This window comes from Apis mellifera, linkage group LG5, assembly GCF_003254395.2.
Source record: "Apis mellifera strain DH4 linkage group LG5, Amel_HAv3.1, whole genome shotgun sequence".
Taxonomy (NCBI): Eukaryota; Metazoa; Arthropoda; class Insecta; order Hymenoptera; family Apidae; genus Apis; species Apis mellifera.
Window position 1 is genome coordinate 8862856 of NC_037642.1, and position 22296 is coordinate 8885151.

The 22296-nt window shown below is 41.5% G+C and overlaps 2 protein-coding genes across 2 annotated transcripts in view; one reads left to right on the forward strand and one right to left on the reverse strand.

Moving 5' to 3' along the window:
* Positions 1 to 18669, reverse strand: part of LOC408836 (unc-112-related protein) — a 36178-nt gene extending 17509 nt beyond the window's left edge. Inside the window, exon 1 of the mRNA XM_392367.7 lies at positions 18118 to 18669. Coding sequence (XP_392367.3) covers positions 18118 to 18256 — 139 coding nt within the window. The 5' untranslated portion in view covers positions 18257 to 18669. The remainder of the gene's footprint in view (positions 1 to 18117) is intronic.
* A 1576-nt stretch (positions 18670 to 20245) lies between these two features.
* On the forward strand, positions 20246 to 21794 carry LOC724700 (putative transferase CAF17 homolog, mitochondrial). The gene is made up of 2 exons (XM_006565570.3): positions 20246 to 20449; positions 20571 to 21794. Exon 2 carries the CDS (start codon positions 20604 to 20606, stop codon positions 21717 to 21719), a length of 1116 nt encoding a protein of 371 aa, XP_006565633.1. The 5' UTR covers positions 20246 to 20449; positions 20571 to 20603; the 3' UTR covers positions 21720 to 21794.
* Positions 21795 to 22296: the final 502 nt, after the last annotated feature.

A 22296-nucleotide genomic window follows, 5' to 3' on the forward strand; every position in this document is an offset into this window, starting at 1 on the left:
CCACGGATTTGCATTTCGCAATGGCCAGTAAAATGCGTCCTCGTATCTTTAGGAGGCATATACATATACACGCCGGCAAATATATATATATATCGTTTCGTCGAATCGAGTTGGTGAAACGTAAACGCGACGAAAATATTGTGCTGACTCGCGTAACGGCTTATTATTCCGTGGCTACGTGCAAAAGAATCCCAGAGGACGAGCCATTACCATTTCGAATATCGTTGAACGACGTTTATCAAGCCCGATATAATAATTTCGCGATAATATTCCTCTCCTCATATTATATCGCAACGTCCCACGCGTATGGATTTTTAACAGATGGTTTAACAAGTTTGAAATAGTGAAACCCGCTTTAATCCCATTTGATTCATGCGCTCGCGAGAAGGCTTGCCAAACGCTTATTCCTACTTATTAATGTAAATTCAGCACCACGTGATACTCGTCATAAATCATAGTCCCGATGGTTAATTTCCAGACCAGCGGAGGAGGCCCAGTTTCTCGGGAAGCATCGAAAGAAAACGCGCGAAGAAATATATATATAGTTTCCTCGACGCATTAACTATTTCTGATGGTGGGAGGGAGGAGGAAGGAGAGAGGAGAGAAGTCGGTTCTTGCCGCTTCTTGATTGAACTCGCTCGAAGCAATTTATTTTAAGCCACCGTCGCTACTACACCGTCGGCTCGATCGTCGAAAGAGAAGAGAGAAACGCTTTTCTCCTCGACCTTGTAATAATAGACGTCTGTAATTCCTTTTTTTTCCTCGTGTCCCTCGCGTCGAAGGGGGTGGCTCTGTGTTCGCGAGACACCACACGAATATCGGAACAGCGTGGGAGGAGGAGACGGGGCGGATCGATCGAAAAGCCTCGGCCGCGCGGAGCGCTTTACTTTCGCACGGAATGACCTTGGAGGGATAAAATTTTATGAAAAGCCTCGGCTATCGCTGTAACGCAACTTCTCCCTCGAGCACTTTCCGGCCGCGAGTTATCGCCTCGTAGTAGACTTTATGCAAAATTTTACGAGCGAGCCTCGACGAGCCGACGTGGTGTAGTAAGCGTATTCGTGCGCAAAGTCGGGAAGAATGGCAAACGTTTTACGATAGGCGATACGTATCAAGCATCGTTCCGCGAATAATCGTCGCGTGGAAAAAGGAAGGAGGAAAAAAGAAGGAAGGAAAAAAGAACGTCCTCGCGTGCCTCGCATAGCCTAGCACAGTCGCTTTTCCTGTTGGAGAAAAATCTCTCGAACGTATTCGCAGATTGCCGCTTCCGTTTAAACGAGCGAAAGTCGTGTTAGCGTCGTCTCGCGCATCGGGCGAATGAGAAACAGGGAACTTGGAACATCCAAGCTTCGCGCTCGTATCACCGTTGTACATACACCGCTTCGTACAAGGATTCCGGCCGCCTTATCGTCGCTGCACATCCTTAACTCTCGCACATTCGCGAGAGTATCATCGACTTCCGCTGACGTCAGCCCTTCCCTTTCCCTGTAACACCGTTTCCGGTATAACGAGCGGAGAATGAATCCGCCGTTGCAATAATCGATCGCACGTTGTCTCTGACGTTTTCTCGAGGAGGTGGATTCCCAACCAAGTCGAAGTTATTGCGGGAAACTTGATACAGGAAGGAAGATGTAGCCGAATTAATATCCAAGAGATATATAGAGCGAGCGTCTGGTCAAAGGTTCGACGTCCCGTGCTTGGCTCGCTATCTCGAGAAGATAGAGGAAATTTTATTGGTCAAGAACCGCCTCTATGAGCTCGTTGTACAGTTGGTATGGAAACGGACGTAACGAGCTACCATCCAGCTTCGCGTTAAATGGTACACCTGTTTTAAACTCCGCTACTCGTTACTCTTTCTCTCGACAAAGATAAGACGCATGTGTGTATTTCCCCTTTAGTGTGAAACAAAGTGTAACATTGGAGAGAGAGAGAGAAGAAAAAAACAAGGAAAGAAGGCTGCGGAGATAGCGGTCGTTGCTCGCCGCCTTCCGGAAGCCGCGCTAATTCTCGCGATTCCGTATTTTTCCTCGTACGGTCGTTGCATTCGCGATCGGGGGTTTGGTCGCGTATGCGGCGCATCGATACATCGTGCAATTATACAATCTCGTTAGCATTCTTTCGCTCTGCTATCGCAATGAAAGGGATCCATTCATCGCGAGAGCCACGCGCTTCTTGCGAACTCGGCCGCTCCGCTCAAACGCGTGTAGCGAGTTGCACGCTCGCAAATGTGTCACATCTCGGGACAAAGGGTTTCACGCGCTTCGCGCCAAAGGTTCATCAATCTCCCGAAGTGTTTGAAGAAGAAGAAGAATCGTACGAGAGAATAAAATTTCTTTTTAGTTTCGCCAACCAAAAACGTGTTTATGCACGTGTTGCTCACACGTTCCCTATGATGAATAAAAAGATGAATAATTGGCGAGCTAAACTATTTATCGAGTTGGCGCGAATCTCGTTCTGACGAGCTCGATTTCGTATCGAGCTATCACCCCGCACGCACGTACGCGCACTTACGACACGTACCATGCTCCTTTAAATCTTTCGAGACGTTTATCTTTTCCTGTGCAGTTTGAACGGCCTACGCGAGGACCCTGTAAATGATCCACGGCCGGAGGGAGGTCGGATCTCGGTTAGTTGTTATTCCAGTGACGTTGGTTTATTTGCAATCCACCGTTCTTCGAGGGCGTATCTATCCTTCGAGCGTGATCTTCACGAGATCGCGTCACCTTGGCACTCGATAAGATCGGATGAAAAAAAAGGGTGTGTGAACTCGCGCGAGGATGAGTTGAATGGGCATCGAAGGGAAAGAGAAGGAGGGGTTCAATGGAGACATCGAAGGGCGCGCGCGGGGGAAGGGAGAGCCACGCTTGCTACTTGCGTGGGTAGATAAGGTATAGGCGTTATCGATGTTATCGATCGCGGTAAATCATAAAATAGGCGCCGACACATTGATGGCGGTCATGCGTGTCGTACGTACGTTGACAGGACAACGAAATAACGAGCGATATAGCGACGGAGGGGAGATCGTAGATGACAATCGTCTAATCTCGATTTGCACGATGCGAAAGATTTGTATCGGGATTTGTACGATTGGTGGAAGACAGCAATGATGCAACGCGAATCCGCCGATCGACTGCAACTCGAGTCAACTTATCGGCTATTATTATACCCTCCTTGTCTTCGCTATGTATCATTGTCAGCCGTTAGCCTTTCATACGCCATTCAGCCTTTTTTTTTTTTCTTTTTTTTTTTCTTTTCTTTTCTTTTCCATAAAAGAACGCTTAATTATCGTCCACTATAAATACACCAACCGCGTAACGCTCTTTCGATAATTTCATATAATGGGCTTTGTGTACGTGAGCGACGGCATGCTGGAACGATATATACGCGAATATCCCGGGGCATATATGCTATAAATAAATTAAATAATAGGCGATTATGGAACGATTTTCAAATTTTCAAATTTTCTGCCATTTCTTTCATTCGTATCGCGATCGATACGTACGCCTCTATCGTATCCATTATCGATTCTTTGGTCGGCCTCTCCGGGACGACGAGATAGAGACACTGGAAGCCAATTTGGCCTCTAATCTATCACAAGATATGAAGCGGTATGCGTGACAAGAGTCGACATACTACATGCTAAACACCATGAATGGACACGAAGGCGTTCGAGTGAATGGGAATCGAGAGGCGAGTTTCGCCTACGCGTTCTTCTACAGACGGACAGGTCTTGCGTGTATCTGCATCTACACAACAGACGAATATTAAAAGCTGATCGAGCGTGTACTTTTTTCACGACATCGTCTCTTCTTAATTTCTAAAAATTTGTGGATTCGAGTCTCGGACAACGAAGATTTTCTACAATATTTCTCATTAATATTCCGACATGAACAACAAGTCAGGCTAGGAAGAATTCAGGGAGAGATAAGAGCAAATTGTTCGCGATACACACGCGGCATAATATTGACACAAGGCGATAACGCTTCCAGAGATCGTTCGAAGACGTTAAAAAAGCCGGGCCCGTTATCTTTTTCACCCGCTTGAGATTTCGAATCGATTTATCGATACGCGAAAATTGCGAAAAATATATAATTACGTAATGTACACTTCGATCGAGCGAGGCTATGAAAGGAGGGGCGTGTGTTCAGATAATCCGTGAGATGAATAAACAAGCGAGAGCGCTTTGAGGAAGGAGAGTTTAATTGCAAAGCGTTATTAATTCGTTCTCGGTTTCGATAATTGAACGACAGCGGAAATACCAATCTATATATATATATATATATATATATATATATAGATATATATATATATATATATATATAATATAATAATAACGAAAGCTAACGTCGAACAATCCGTCTCGAATAATTTCGAGAGTGAAAAAAACGAGTTGGACTCGGAGGAAGAAACCGATTCGAGGGTGCAACGACTTGGCCGCGCATCGTATCAACGTCGAGATAAACCGGCGAGATTGCGAGGAAAAAGGTGGAAGAAACAGAAAAGGTAAAATGAACGGCTTGTAATCCAGGTATGCACTCGCACGGGCGCATTGCCAAGACGCTAGGAATGCGGTGCGCATCCACGATCGGTGCATATGAGTACACGAGTATGCACTCAACGAAATTGCGCGAGAGCCCACCACCAGAGAGAGAGAGAAAAAGAGAATTTCGCTTCAACGTTGATGCTTTCAAACCGAGCGACTCGAATAAAAGAAAGGCGGGATGCAGGCAAAAGTGGCTGTGTTTAAACTGTGAAAATTACCGTGGCTTTTAAAACGCATCCTTTTACACGAGCGGTGTAAAAATTTTTCGCGTGACAACGCTCTATCAGTTTTATCTCGATTGAAATGGAACGCGCTTACTTTTTCCAACGATAATTGTGCCACGGCCGAGACCTCGACGATCCAGTTGCCACGTGTTTCAAGGCTCGCCTGTATATTTTCGAGGAAAATAAATATTCGCGTGGCATTCGCTCTCTCTCTTTATCTTTGTGCAACGTGGATTTTGAAGACGTCGAATCTTGTATCTTCTCCGCTCGTGTAAGGTATCCAAGGTTGGAAGACTCCTCCTCTCTCGCGAATCGGCTGTATTCAAATCGTGTGTACTCGCTACAAAGTAGCCTTCTTGGATTCTCCTTCACTGCAATTGGAATTTCATTACACCTTTCATCGCGGTTGTCGAGATATTATCGGCGAGCAAAATTACGACCCTCCATAGATCTCTCCTCTCGCGGAGAACATAGGCTGGCATGAATTCTGAATTGAGGCGAGAGGAACATCGGATTGGGATGAGAGTACAATTTCTTAATTATTCCTCCGCTCGTATCCGTGTCGCTTAAGCGCCGTTTCGTGTCCACTGAAGAGATTGGACATCGTACTCTGACCTTTAATATTTGAACAACGCCCGTTTGAGAGCCACTGAGAGAGCCTCGACTCTACGAGACGAGAGATTAGTCCGTGTCTGCGTTATTCGTCGGACCCATCGGACGTTTTCACGAGGCAGACGTTTACACTTTTGCACCATGGCAAAAGTAAAAAATGGACATCCGTTGCGTAACTTGCTAGATATACTCTTCTACTCGGAAGAAAATTCAACGATGCCGTTCATGCGGCAGGTCGATTACTGCTTTTCCTCACGTACTGATCGTCGTTGGATTGATAAACTCTTTTCGAGGCACGATCGAAGGGGAAAGGAATTGAGATTGGAGCGACCGCGACTGATCGATGCGCGACAAACACAGTGAGTCATATACCGAAAAAAAGATAGAACGTGCCGTGACGAAATCCTAGGACGAAATCAACTCTTTTCGTGTCTCGTTCTTTGCAAAAAAATCGGGAAGGTTGGTTTGCTTTCCAGACAAGTCTGTGACCGCCAATTTAAAATTTTTAAATTCATATTACTCGTTTTATTTTATACTTCTTTAAATATTTCTTACAACGATAGACTCAATTGATTCATCTACAACTTGACTTTCTTTCGCAACAAAGTTTAATCTGAATAGTTCACTCAATTCGTTTAGTAACCGACTTACGACTACTGCAATATCACAGTGGTAATTAATTAATCCTACTGCACATTTAACACAAAATTTAACATTAACATTAAAAGTTACCAAATTTCCGTGAAGTATATATTATACTCGTACACGCATTTGTTTATCAGAACGATAATTTTTTATCGTTATCTCCTCGCTGTGGCTCGCAACTCTTTTAGAAAATCAAACCTTCCGAAGAAAAAAGATTCAAATTGATCGAGTGCACATATAATAAATCCAACCAACGAATTTTTGAGAGCTCGCGGATGGTTGGTCGCGTGGACCAAAGCGGACAGACAGGCGAAATGTTACGAAACGAAAATGTGACGGGATGGCAGCCGGTACACTGACGTCACGGCCTATGTTTAAACTGTGAGCAGACGTAGAGGCCCGGTTTCGCGTGTGCGTCAGATCAGAAACGGATGCGATGCGTGCACCACCACAGGCCGCCGTGTTCCAGCCTGCACAATATACCATTGTCTCTTCCTCTTTCGCACGCGCGCGCCCGAAACCGCCTTTCTCCGTCACCGACCGCTTTTATTTCCCACCAGCCGTTGCGCGCCAACACGCTCTCCGGACGATCAAGCTCCTGGACTTCTTCCTTCGCGCAGGGAACGTGTACCACGCGTGCACGTGGATACTTGTGCAAAAAGCGAAATAAAAGGACACCGTTTTGCGAAGAAACGGGTGCGGTTCCGAAGTTCACGGACAGATAACGTTCTGTACAACATTAAGGCTGTGGAGAACCTCTGAGAGAAATAGAATTATTTTCTTCATATATATATATATTTATATGTATAATAAACTACAATTATCTGTTCATATGGGTTCTAACTTTCTAACTCTCTGCTATGCCTCTTTTTCTAGGAGGATCTCAATGGATCACGAGTCGCTTTAAAAAAAAAAGAAAAAAGTGAATTCCTCGGGCGATATAAACTTTCTGGACATAATTTTGCCAACTGATAGAAGAATACGAATTGCTCGAATCGTATATTTCTTTTCACAATTACGAGGAGGATGTCAAAGGATGAGGAGGAGCAGGCTTAATGGTGAATGCAATTTGACGTTAATACGGAGGGAGAGAGGAGGGGAAGGGCCAGAAATAATGCGATTTCGCGGCAAAACCCGTGACAAGCGTCAAAGACACGCAAGGAACAGGGTAGAAAAGATGGAAACCCGCGTGCGTGTGAATCATCCTTCTTCCTGCCATTAATGGGATCCGGCCGAGCGCGTAATATTCGATTCGGGATAATCGAGCGATGGTAGTCTTCGGTTAGACATCGACCGGTTCTCCTCGGATCCTGTCAGACCACCGGTGTCGAGGCGGCGAAATTAAGTTCGCATAACTCGGGGAGAGAGAGATTAGTTGGAGAGAAAAAGAGAGAGAGAGAGAGAGGGCGACGAATGAAATTGAAATATCGTCTCGCACGAGCGAGCAATGCTTCGAATCGAAACAGACCGAGGAGTGTCGCAATGCATCGATCGGGGATATTCGATTCGCGATCTTTGCTGGGAGGAACGATAACGATATATATTCGCGGTGTATATTTAGAGCGCGCGGAGCGAGAAGAGGAAGCGAGTGGACAAAGATATCCGTTCATATGGGTTCCGTTGGCCCGAGTAAAACCGATCACGCGCCGATTGCACGCGACTTTCTAACCCTCTGCTATGCCTCTTTTTCTAGGAGGATCTCAATGGATCACGAGTCTTAAAAAAAAAAAAAAGAAGAAAAACGTACAATGAATTTATTCAAATGAATTCCTTGGGCGAAATTATAACTCGTATCGTTGATTATAACTCGAGCCGATGTTATTGTAATAATAATTAGAATTGTGTTTCCGAATTTTGAAATATTATTTCTGAAATACACGGGACGAAATGCTTTTGAAAATTTGCTCGGTTTCATCGAGGAGTAGATGGTAAAGGAGTAGATGGAAGGCAGGCAGGTAGGTAGGTACGGTCCTGGAGCGCGTAAATACGCACGGTACGCGTTCGATATGTTTGGCCGGGTGTCAAATGTCGGTCGTAATGCGTGCGATGGAGAACGCATACGTTACAAACGGACGATCGAGAGTCGCTTTTATACCCCGCCAGGATCGATATATGTTTCGCGTATTTCACTCGATGCCCAGGGAGAAAGACGGGTTGAACGAGGCCTCGATTAAATCACCGTTTATTGCCGCTACGGGGGCAATTCGTTTACGTGAATAAATTTTAAAACGAGACTCAACGAGACCGACGCTCAACTCGCAACGACATTTCCATTGATCGAGCTCACCCCCTTCCGATCGTTTGCGTAATCCTTGCGTTCTTTCGAGAGAGGCAAGCAAGCCGATGGCCATCTTCCAAAATCGAAATTCTTCGATTTGGGAGATCGGTCCAAGAATCGCGAGACGCGCCCAATTCACCGCAAATGCGAACACCCGCGTCGCTCCAATTTGCTCGCGGTCGCGGCCTGAAAACTAAACGAGCACCGTTGAAATATCGAGGAGAATTGCTCGCTCTGGGATGTCGGCGGTTATTCCATTGGCCTCGCGCTCCCAATCAACTTTTCCACGTCTCGTGTTCGTGCGGCTCGACGCTGCGCGCGTTTCCTTCGTGCAATATTGCACGTGCCGCGTCCTTGCGCCAATCAACGGCCACTCGAGATTTCCGTTCACTCCCCGTGAACGGCGCAACGCTCGAATCGAGCCTCTCGTCTCCTATCGCGTATTGTTGCTCGCCGGTGAAATCATCGAGCCGGGGATCATCATCGGTGAACGAAGTCGGAGAAAGCTCGCCTTATATAGGCCCCCTTGTACAGGGAAGAGGCGCGTTTCGTCGAGGATGCTGAAACGTCGGAAAGGCGGCTACCGCCCACGCATGACATTTCGCGTCCTCCCGAGGAACCCGCCGAGGAAACCCGCCTCGAGGATCCTCGCGGAGAAATAACAAGGAATAGCGAAGAGATAGATAAAAATGGCTATTGTGCAACTTCTGAAAAGAAGAACGTTCTATTTGGAACAGATCGTATAATAGTAGAAGGGTTTGAAGAGAAAGATGATTGAACGTGTAAGAGGAAAATTATTTTAAAAATACGTACATTTTCTTTTCTTTCGAGTCAAGATTCTCACTTACCAGAGGAACGTCAAAAATTTTACGAGAACGTAAAAAGTAGTTCTTGGAACCCTTTCAGTCTGACAGTTAAGAAACAAAAAAAAGGAGCGCGTTCTAAGCGTTCGAAACGGGTGGGGAAAAAAAGTAGAGATAGTGGATCCGAGCGCGCTAAGATTCCTCGTACACAGACCCTTCGACATCGGACCTACGGTAGCCTACCGTGCGATAACTTTCGTTGACAGTATATAAATTAAAAACGCGATAATTTATTTCGTTACGTTGCATCGTTTTATCATTTCGATTTCACGAACAAAGGGGCCGTGATTAAAAATTATTAACTTTGTTTTCCGTCGGATTTCTCGATCGGCTCACTTGTCTAAAGAAAATTAATCGCTGTTTTAATATTAATCATTCAAGCTCGATTGCGAATGAATTGTCATTTAAAACCATTGTACCGCTTATTCACGAATGGTGCACTCCGATTACGTCCATCGGAGCTCTTCTCGCTAATCGGTGCAGCGGGAAATCGTTTCTGCGAAGAGATCGGTCGACCTTTCTGATATAACTTAATAGTCGATAGAAGCCGGTATATCGCTGTGCAATAAAGTATTCGTCTCGTCTTTTCTCTCTCTCTCTCTCTCTCTCTTTCTCTTTGAACGACCGGACGTAGCGCTCCGATCTTCTTTGCTTTATTTTCGAGATACGATTCTCGAGGCGCCATCGAAAGGAAGCGTCCACAGAGGAGGAAGAAAGCACGAAAGCCTACGCCGTTGGCATCGAGCAGATAAAATGAATGAAATACTCCCGTGATTGTGGGCCAACCCCGTGCGTAGGCATAGAAAAGAATTTAAAAAAAAAAGGAAATAATTTTAATTCTTCCGACGAAAATTCCCCGATGATCTCAATGGAAATATCGTTGGCAAAGGAAACGAAGGAACTCGTGTTATAACTCGTAGATATTTCGTGTTTGCCTCGTGGGTGACATCACGATCGCATTGAGCCATCCAACGGGAGGACCGTTCTCTAAAATATTGCCTTACCAATCTTCTATTAATAGAGGTGTGGTTTGTTTGATCTCGTCATCGCCGAGGACTGCATCTTACCGCCTCGGAGGAAATTTCCTTCGGTGTTCCCTTTTATAGGGAAAGGAACGACCTTGACCAGGTGTTCGAGGCGTGTCGAGAGCGTAATCATCTTAACGAGATAAAATGATCGCGAAGCGGTTCACAATGAAATTCTGAAATGACGAAACTGGTTCTGTTCGACACTTTTCGCGAGAAAATTGCACACATTGCGTGCAATTTTATCTTCTTACCGCGCATTTATTCTTGATCGTGACAAATTCGTTCGAACCGATTTTGCAGCCGTATAAGTTCGCTTCCCGTGGTTCGTGCCGTTAAACCACAATAATGAAGTCACTCAGTCAAGGTTTTTCTCTTGACGAGTGGCGAGAATTATCATTTTCTTCTTCGTACTTCTTCCCGTAGTTGGATCCGTGATCGAGCGTCCAATTTGTTATACACTGAAGATGAATCGCACAAGATGATCGAATTCAATTTTTTTTTTTTTTCGTTCTCTCTTTAAGCCAGCGTTAATAAGCGGTCGTTGCAATTTTATTCCACGCGATAGCGATAGTCCATTGAAAGCAACAAAGTTTAAACAACGTGACACAAAAATACTGTATTGGGTCTATGCCGTGTCTTGGGTTACGGTATGATATCAATGCTCGGAATCCATTCACTTCGACTCCTCGAACGCGAAACAATATCGAACAATGGTTATCTTATCTGGGAAGGAAAGCCTCTTTTCGAAGGTAGCGTTATTTCTTCTCCACATATTTCCACCCTTTAAAATACGATAAAGCTTGACCCCGAAGTTTCACTTTACGCCGTTTTCTCCTTGTCAAAGTTTAGTCATTGATTTGCTAACGAATCGACAAAAACACATTTCTTACGTAATATTAGCTTTTATTGCCCTCGCCATTTTTATATTACGTAACAGATTATCCCAAAGCGTTGTTTAAAATACAACGAATAATTTACCGACTATTAAGATATAATCGCAAATACCGCAATATGACTGCCAAGTAATTTCGTTTTACGATTTTTCCTCGACACGCGCTTACGTATTACATATATATATATATATATATATATATATATATATACGATGTCTCTCGTGCAATTACATTTCCAGTAAAATATCCAAATACAAAATGATATTTTTTTACAATAAACAACCAAATAAGATTTTTCCAACATTCATGGAAAATAATGGTAAATAATCGTGAATCAACAGCTGTCCGATGAGTCAACTGCTGGCTCAACTTTTTTTTGCCCTTACCTCCGTTTCTGTTGGAGCATCGCCAACTGGCTGGTGAACAAACTCCATCGGAAACTGTATCCTCCCTAGACGTACCACGTAACCATCTACTATTGAACTTGCGAAACTTTCATCGCGATTTTACCTTATGTACTACCGAGTTCCCTCCCTCCCGAGTGTATTATTCACCCGGGCCAAGAAGAAAAGGACGGAACGTTTCCAGACGAAAACCCATTACCCACCACGCCTATACACTCTTAACATTGAACTACCGTTACGACGACGAAATCGGAATCGATTTATCATTTGCGAACTCTCGAGACTCGATTCCTTCTTCTTTTCTTTTCTTTTCTTTTCTCTCTTCTTTTTTTTCTCGCGGTGAATCTCGTTTCGCATCAAACGCAATTATCCATTTATTCTGTGGAGTGGTGGTGGATCGCCATGTCCATGAGCGTTTCGTTCCTCGAATAATTAGTCGGCATCCCCCTTTCGTTTCCAATTTATTTAAAAAGGATTCCTCTCTCGCGGATGATTCAGCCAATTACAAAACTCGTCCCCGAACAGCGCGTTCCCGGGATCGGATAAAACTCTGCTAAAAACTCTGATTGTTGCGCGCTCCCTCCCTCCCCCTCGGGGAATTTATTCATAATCGGAGAGAAACGTTGCGCGGCCAGTTGGCGGCGGGGACAGGCGTCGTGACCGACGTCGTGTAACTTAAAACTGGAATAAGGATATAACGTGCATCATGCAGGCGTGAGTCATCGTCGAGCGCGGGGAAAAGAACGCAAAAACGAGAGAAGAAAAGTTTGCTGGAGCGGAAATCGGCGTGAGTTGTCCCCGCGACGAGTCGGCCGCCTTCTCTCCTCCATTGATCATCATTGATCATCATCCAGCTTCGAAGAGCGCGATCGAAATTATTATTCGATCGGGATTATAGTTCTCGATTGGACAGGATCGATGATCGCCGACCACTCATTACGACGAGTGAAGTAGCAACGTGCAACTTATTAGCATATCTGCTTAACGGTTGAAGGATGATCGATGGTATTCGGAGGCAATTATCGTGTTTTCTCCTCCCTAGCTCCGTCTCGCTCGCAAATCGAGGCTACTCGAGAGGACGAGAGATGATGGTAATTAGAGGCGGAAAGGTAGGAGGAAATTGTTGACAGACAACACCCTCGTCGTGTGCGAATTCGTTTCGTTATCCCGGCTATCCCTAATTCCAGCGTACTAATCTTCTTAAGTTTCTTCCGAGGAAGTAAGAGGGTTTTGTCCCCGCGATATCGCCCCTCCCGATCCTATATCACGAGTAAATAAGATTAACGCGAGAACTGAGAAACGATGAATCTTTCGCACTTTCTTCCTTTCCATGATCAAACAGATAGATTGGACGCTTTTGGGAGATATATATATATATATATGGGTGAGTCGCTTGGCTTAAGCCAAGCCAAATGATAAACGAGAAAGATTATTTTTGCGGGTTAGTTCTGGGGAACGGAATGGAGCACAGAGATACGGCGCATAGCGTGAGATTAGCGGAAATGATTTTGCATAGGAACGTGCCCGAGATAGAAACTAAGTATCTCGCGGCCATGAGGATCTCTGAGGGACAAAGCGTTCGAAACAGAATGTTTAAATATTAACTCGTCGAGCGTATGGTATGATACGATATCGTAATCCGTATGTGTTATTTCTTGCATCATAGCTGCTTTGCCTTCAGCGCCTTGGTTTATAGCGTCTTCGTATATTGTAACGCGATTAAGACGTCTACCGCATTTGTATACCGCGTTGTGAATGAACTGGCGTTGTAATCGGATAGATTATAATGGAAACGTCTACGCTGACGTTGCAAAATAACGACATTCGACGTGTTTCCTATTTAAATATGAAATATTTTGTGTTAATTTTACGCAATTAAAAAAAATGAACGTAGTGTTAATCACTCTTTTCAATATAATCACATTCGTCGAACAACGAAATTAACGAACCAATCTTCATCGCGAAGGATACGAGACGTGTCACGTATACACGATTCTCTGATAGCGAACGTGTTAAATTCAGATCTTTTTAAAAGGATCTAAATCTTAATTAATCTCGAAAATCAAACGATTTATCTTAACAACAGAATCGAACAATTTCAATCAATATTGAACTGTTGAACGGCAAATTGGTTGGCGTATAAAATAGCAAAGTAAGGTGATCGATTAAGAGTGTCGTACAGCAATAATTGTCTGCGACGTGTTAACGCGCATGATGTCGAGGCTCGTTCACCGAGCGTAAGAGAACACACACATCTCGTCCAAGAGTACCGTAAGACCGACCTTGCCTCGAAATGGTGAAACGGTCCTGGTGCACCACAATAAATACCTTCGATTCTTTTGCACCTGGTGCCCACGAGGGACAGAAAAAAGAGAGAGAAAGAGAGAGAGAAAGAGAAATCGAGAACGAGGACACCATTTTCGGCCAAGGAACGGATCTTAAGGAAACCTATCTTTTTCTTTTACTCGCCACGTCACGATCCAAATAAATCAATTAGATCGCAAAACGAATTCCTATTAATAATTATGTCACGTTTCATTAATGGTATATACGAATTAAATATTAAATAGTCTTCGATCGGCTACAGTCACGATGTTTCGCAATGCGATCGAAATCTTTCATAATAGTACGTAACGCCACTCACGTATTCTGTCAGAGCAGGAAACTGCGATGACGTCTCGATTTAACAAAGAAATTATCTCATCTGCGCTTCCAATTTACCAGGAAATCCAATTCAAAAATCGACGAACGCCACGATTAAATTACTCGTAATTGGGAACATAATCAAAGAAAAGAAGAAGGAAACTTCATGAAGAAGAGTCAGAGTAACCAATTCGTCTCGCCCTCATGTCATCTACCCCCTTCGGATGGCTCCGTTTTTCCATCCTATACGAGGTAGCCGGAATATAAAATTACGAGTACGGGTAATCCGAACCTGTAACACGTAAACCGAGCAGATAATTCGAGTTAAGTGGGATAAGTCTCGTTGCTCGGATTTTGTGCCTTCGGTGACTCGATCAAGGGGGTAGATGTTAAAAAAAAAAAAAGAAATATCGAGAGACGTGTTCGTGCGTTCGTGCCCACGCGAACTTACTGGCCTCGCTCTCTCTCGTCTCTCTCCGCGTTTCTCTTCTTCCTACCACGCGGCCAGACTCCTACGGAATGGTACGTGTCGTAACCAACTATAAACATCGGCACCTGCGGGCCTGTCACCTTTCCTTCTCAGCCGTGCCGCCGATATTGCTTTTCTGCGGCTCTCTCTGTGAAACTCGGTCCACAGATCGGTCCACGAAAATGCTAAGGAATCGCGCGCGCCGAGAATTTTCTTAGGCTTCCCGCGGCGGCGAGCTCCATACGAGAAAAAAATGGAAAGAGAAAGAGAGACTTGTGTGAGAACGACGATGGGATCCGATCGTGGGATCGTGCAATATTCGGTTTATCGGTTTCGTTAATTAAACACGAGAGATGAGGGAAACGAGGCCGAGGCGCGTGGACGCAACGATGGTCGCGAGGGTCTGTTTCGATTTCGTAGAACCGGCGCAAGAAGAATGTAGTCTTGTCATCGGCTTACCGATGTACGGTACTTTCGAGTTGTCCACTTTTTTTCCGCGCTCTTCCCTTGCTCGCGTACACGCACGTGTCCATCCGATGAACGTTAATTATGCGAGCGTACGTACGGCTCGACAGCTTTCCTTTTATTCCTTTTACCTCTCACTTATAAATCGAATACCCTGCATCCTATATATATATATATATATATATATATATATATATATATTCGTGCGCGTATATATGCATATTCGTTGCGATGCAATTTAGAAATCACAATCGCGCGACACAGTCGTCCCTACGTTACTATGCGACGTCGTGCCATTCCAACGTGGTGCCAGCGGCGTTTCCCACATGCAAAACACGTTAAATCTCTGGCGGAAGATAAAAAACCGGGAATAGAACGTGTCTCGCTCCCCGCGTTGTCCGAAACGCCACGTTCGGAGATATACGGCGCCCGTTCCGCACGGAGAATATAAATTTTACCCGATTTTTGCCTAATGCCGACTCTAAACAGTCGGGCCCGATGCGATCGTAAGATATCCACGGGAAGTGTCTCGTAACGCTGATGTATCTGTATTGTGGTTAAACGCGCCATTTATAAGCGCTCGCATCCGTTTAAGCGGCGAGCGTTGTCACATACACTCGTGTGTGTGTGTGTGTGTGCAGGCGTCGCAATGCATTTCACTTACTTCGCTCGGTTAGAATGTCGACCTTTCGCCCGCCACCGAGTGTTATTCAACCGAGTGTGATTCCCTTTCGTGCGGATGGTCGAGATGTTCGAGACACCCGGTACGTATTTACTTTTTCGTACAGAACCGAAACGCTGTTGGAAGGTGGACGGTGGAGAGCACCTGTACCTCGTCCGCGGTAACCTGTCAAACTGGAAGGGCAAAGAAAGGGCCATCTAACAAAAGGGTCCCTCCTCTCCTCCGTCGCCGGATTTTTCTTTACCTGTTTCCCACCTTCCCTTTGAGGATGAGTCTCTGATTTTTACGTACCTGAACGGCCACGTGAAATCGGCTACGAACAACGAGCCTTCTCGATCCTGCGCTCAACAATGCTCGGAGAAACAGTTTAAGATTTCGAGTTTTCGATTCCATCGATATCGCGTTCTATCTGTCGAGACAAAAAATTACCTTGGCCAAAGTGTGGGTGTGTATATATATATATATATATATATCGTATGAAATTATCGTCATTAAACACATAAGGGACACGTATCTTCTAGATACGAGTTATCGCGTCGTCGCACGAGCAACGAGTAAGCATTATATATAGTTGAAATCTTCTTTCACCGGAAGTAGCCTTCTATTATGTTCGTCCCTCTATAGAAAAATCGTTCGATTGTTCGTCGCGAAAATTGCATTTCGACACGATACATGCATCGTGTGCACGAAGAAGTTTGTTCGTATTGAAAGAGCAAACTTTTTTAATTTATTAATTAGTAATTGAATAATATGAAAAAAAAAGAAAAATCTTCATCCCGATTTAACACCGATATAAAAAGAACTAATTTAGTTGGGGATTATGGGACGAGATTTAATGAAGGTATACAGAGGGTCGGGCGAGAGAGTGAAATACTCGAGAGATCCTTTTTAAGATCAGAGAGATCGGAGGTTGTATACGTGGAAGTAGAAAGCCGGCTTCGAAAAATCGGATGGTGGAAACACCGAGTTAAAATAAGCCTGTGACTCGTTCTCTGTCGTGCGATCGGAGAATGAAACGAGACGGAAATGTCGTCTTCATAAGACTCTACCGAAAATATACCAAAAGCTTAATAGAAAACGAGCTGGCGCGCACGAGTTTATACCCTACATTTCTAAACAAGCGGCAAACGGATGAAAAAGGGAGACCGAGATCTTTCGTAGGTGTAAATTACGGTAAACGAATCTGAAAAAATAAACCAATGAAAGAACGAAAGTAAAAATAATTTCATTTTAACTATATAACGGAGAAATTCAGGTTGGTAAATTTTCCTAAATCGCTAACTTCATTCCGGAGAATTGCGTTTCTTCGAACGTAATACCAAGTACCACATAAATTATTATCGAGATCGATCGATAGATAGAACTTAGCCTTGAATTTCACGGACAATTTGCAAAGAATTGTATCAGGTCTTTTTAAGACAGTTGAAAACCAAGTTGCCTTGCGATATATTCACTTGCCTATTCGGCCGTATATATATACGTGGGTTACGGTATACGCTCAATTGATCGAAATTGGCTAATTCGTCGAGGCTGAAACTATCCTACTCCCAACCTGGCTAATTATCCGGTGTATTGACCGGCAGTAGTTCTCATATCGAGTAGGTCAAAAAGTGAGAAAAGTAAGATTCTTCCAAACTTAATGATTCTTAATTGTAGAATAAGTGTAAATTACGAAGTGAAAAGAAGGGCAAGATATCCGCAAGAATTAGAATTAATCCTCTTGTAGCAATTCAGGAGGGAATCGGATACCAAATAGGTTATGCTTATCTACGACGAAAGTGACTGTATGGTATCCGTTTTACGTGCGACGAGACATAGGAATCGGTTGCCGGTCTCACGTGTCTCTCGTCTTTCTACGGAGCTGTGGGAGCTCCTTTAGCATATAAAGGAGTCGGTGATCGCGTCCATACGTCCGTCGTCATGGCGAAACTAGTTCGCCCATCCAGTTTTTCCACTCCCGTGCACGCTTCAGTCGTGCTCTCTTCGATGGTGGGAGACCACATCTCGAGCAATCGCGTTCCTTGCAACGACACGCTAATCTCACAACTTGTTGCTATTCCGTCACGTTCGGATGATCTATCGATCATTCTAACACAAATTTCATTCATTTTTCGGAAATTACGCATAAACCAGCCCTTTTCTTAAAAATATAATTCTTGCGAGATATCTTTCTTTATTTGACTTTTCAATATGGACCTGCATACAGGTTATCACGTGACGATTCTGTTTATCACGTGTCATAAATAAATTCGTGAACGATCGTTCGAATTTTCAATTTTCACACGTTCTTTTCAATTATTTGAGATATTAAGAAATATAATATATCAGTCATAAGCGATATTATAAAAGAAACGGAATGTAGACTCACCGAGATCTTCAACCAGTCGGAGCATGACACCGCCAATATGAAGTTCTCCTTTTACTCGTAAGCTCCTCTCTACTTGAAGATCGGTCACGTAAACGCGCAGCACCCAGCTGCCGTCTACCTCGTGACCATCGGAATACATGTTTCCCGATCGAATGATCGTACGTCAAAAAACAAAATATGAAAAAACACGTACTTTGCCGCGTATGCACCTTCAGTTCCAGACACTTGAGTACGAGAAATAAAGTTTGTTTAAGGCGCGGAAATCATGATTTCGCGGCACTTGACATCGCCGCGAATACACTTTTAGAGTTAATCGTCACTTGATAAGAAACAAATTAGTATTAATTTATTGGTACCGCAGTACCATACGATGGAATCTCACAATCTCTCGAACGACTCGACCCGGTCAAGTGTGCGCACTTGCGATACACTGGCTGCCTTGATCGGACTCGCATGAATCCGTTCCGAATAGTATGTAGAGGCGCTTCAGTCGACAGTCTCACGTCCCAGCTGGTTTCTCGACTGGTGTCGACCATGCACTCTCGGCTCGGCTACACTCTTGCCGAGAATAGAACTATTTACAAGTGACGCGCGCTTGGAATGCGCGCGCAGATCTCTCCCCCGTCCTCTTTACCATCAAGCGTCGCGCCCCGCGCGCGGTAACCCGTCACACAACTTGGTTTCCTTTCCCTCCGACAGTCTACCGACATCGAAGCTGTTTTGTCGTTTTTCCTTTCCTATTTCATTGCCTTTGAGTGCTCGTTCTCCTTCTCGATCTCCTCGTGGATAGTGTTTGTATCAACTGTCTCTTTTCTTTCTTTACTGATGCGCTTCTTCCTCTATATTGGTATACCGTATCTCCGAGAATTTACCAGACTTTATGCAGATTTCACTCTTCCAAATACTGTATGCTTAAAATATTTCTAAAATATTGTATTAATGATTTTTTAAATTGACGTAAGCTGAATACGTGATTCGAAATAATTTTGACATATACGACGAAAACTGTATACATTTTTCGTGAAATATTATTTCATAACATTTTATAAAAAGTTTTATAAATCGCAAATTTTTAATCATTTTTAATACGATGATATATTGAAATATTTGAACATTTTCAACAATTTCTTTAAATTTTTTTTAAATGTTTTTAATCTTAACTTTGTAAATTTATAAATTCAATTTCGATTGAATTGAATATCATAATGAATTCAAAATTTTTATGCTATATATATATATTATCTATAAAATTATCACTGAATATTTTGTCATAGACTAAATATAAGAATAGACCAATCATGCGATGTATTTTTGTGGCTCAAATCGAGGCCTTTGCAAACCCCATTATCATTTTCATGTCCCTCGCATCATTACCAACAGAACACAGAATCTGATTATGGCGGGATTCCGAGTGTTCATTCTCGCAGGAAGTATAAATCGTAACAAATCAAATGGACGACACATGTTTTAACAATTGTCCAAGATTATTTGATAAAATAACAGCGAAAAAAAATTCAGATTTATGTCCTAATGCATTAATAACATTAGAATTACCAGAATAAAAGAAATTTAATTAAATCAAATCATAACATCAAGAAATATATATCAAAATATATTATGTTTTATGAGATCATTTAAAAATATATTGTAAAGCCAATAATATCAAAATTTCCTACATTAAAAATTAAGATATATTTTTTGAAAGAGAAATGATGAAAATATTCTATATTAGAAGCAAATATAGATAAGAGCAAATAATAAGAGGACAGAGATAAAATAAAAATTAAAGAATTAGTGCCATCTCTAGAATGTCATAAACAAAATTAAATGTAGATAAAAAAAAAAAAATAATAATAGACGGATAAATATAAAATAAGATTTGATCACTAAACGCCATCTCTTGAGTGTTAAAGATATTTCTATAAAGATAAGGTAAGATAGGTTAAGAACTGAAGAATAGATCCATCTCTTGAGTATTTTTAAAAAAATATTTTTAGATTCAAAAGATGACGTTAACATTCAATTCTATATCTCTTTTTGTATTATTTAATTTTTTATCTACATTAATTTCATTTACAACTTTAAAAATAGCGTTAATTTTTATTCTATCTCTATTCTTTTTTCACTATTTGTTTCCTTGCTTACCTATATTTGCTTTATAATATTTCTACGTCATACACTATGAACTCCGTTTTGCTATAGTTTTATATTTTATGAAGCTAAAAGTATAGATGATAATACTTCAAATATTTAATATTTATAAATTTTAAAAATAAAGTTCGTAATAGTTTGGCAAAAAAACTTCTTATATATTACATAAACAAACGAAAACGTAAGATTATTTGTTTAATTATAACGTATTTATTTGATTAAAATTATAAATATAATTTAAGGTTAGAATTTAATGAAGATTATTATTTTATACTGGTTATCTGCATTTTTTTTTCACAAAGGTGAAATTTGTATAAAGATTGGTTATTATTTTGATGATATTTAATACAATGATTGTTCATCTCAAAAAATTTATTCCATCATTCTGCAAACTGGATAATCTTGGAAAAATACAAACAAAACTTGTTAGATATAATTCTTCGCAATCTTCACCCAGAATCTTAGAACAGCTGAAAAATAAAAGCTTATTACGGGTTAGAGGGAATGAAGTTTTAATTTTCTTACAAGGATTGATTACAAATGATATGAAACATTTTGAAGAAGGGGCAGCAAATTTATATGCATTATTTCTAAATACTAAGGGTAGAGTTATGTATGATGTTATTATCTATAGAAGTCAAGAAGATAATGTGTACTATATTGAATGTGACTCACAAGCTGCAGAATCATTACAAAAACATTTAAAAATGTATCGAGTTAGAAGGAAAATAGATATAGATTATTTAGAAGATAGTGTAAATGTTTGGGCATTCTTCGATCCTATTCAACATATGAATAATAAACATATTAATAATAGGCAAAAGCTTGAAGGTTTAATATTTCCATGTGGTACTCTTAATAATAAAGTAAGCAAAATAGTTGATAATATTATGATTTATGAAGATCCTAGATTATCTGATTTAGGTATCAGAATTTTAGCAGCATCAGAAATTGAAAGACATAAAATAATAAAACATTTAAATTCAAATGCATTGGATTCTGCTAATCATTTGAGTTACAAAGCATTTCGTTATAAACTTGGTGTTCCAGAAGGTATTGAAGATTTGCCACCAGGAAAACCATTACCATTAGAAGTAAACTGTGATTATTTGCATGGTGTTAGTTTTCATAAAGGTTGTTACATTGGTCAAGAACTTACAGCACGTACCTATCATACTGGTGTTGTAAGGAAACGTTTGATGCCTTTATTATTTAATGAAGTTCCTAATAAATCTTTTTCATATGATGAAAAAATTATTAATGAAACTGGTAATGTAGTAGGTAAATTTAGAGGAATTGAAAATCAATATGGATTAGGCTTAATGCGAATCAATGACTCTCTGAATGCCCAATCACTTACTATATCAAATATTAAGTTAAAAGTATCAAAACCTATTTGGTGGCCACAAGAATTGCAAAAGCAAATTGTTTCCGTTAATAAAACAGAATGAATAATAATTTTTTAAATTAAATATGGAATTGTAATGTATAAATGTAAAATAAATATATTATCAGAAAAATTTATATATTATTTTCCATCAATTTTACTTTATAGATGGAACCTATTGCTAGCACATCTACGGAAGAAATTCATATCATTGAGCAAAATCAAGATTTAACATCCACAGTTCAGAACTCTAAAGAAACCACAACTGGAATATTTAAATGTTGTTATTGTTCATTAGAAGAACGATTTGATTTCAAAGGCATTAAAGCACCATTTGCACGACAATTAACCTATTTAGAAGAATGTTATATTATGAAAGATCCTTTTAGTTTACCAAAGAAAGGAGAAGTTTTAGTATTAGGCGCCGATTGTAATTTTTGTAAGAAATCTGTATGTCTAGGATGCAGTATATATTTCGGAAAAAGATTTTGTTTAAAATGTGCATCAAATAATATACAAAATTTGCCACCACAACTTCATTCTAAAATAAAAAATTTAATAAAAGAAAAAGATTCATAAAAATAATATTTTATTAAACATTAAATATGTTCTTTTTTTCTCTTTCGCGTTTGAGAAATACA

Excerpts from the sequence above, each read along its gene's own strand:
- LOC724700 (XM_006565570.3), top strand. The coding sequence starts at position 20,604 with ATGATATTTAATACAATGATTGTTCATCTCAAAAAATTTATTCCATCA.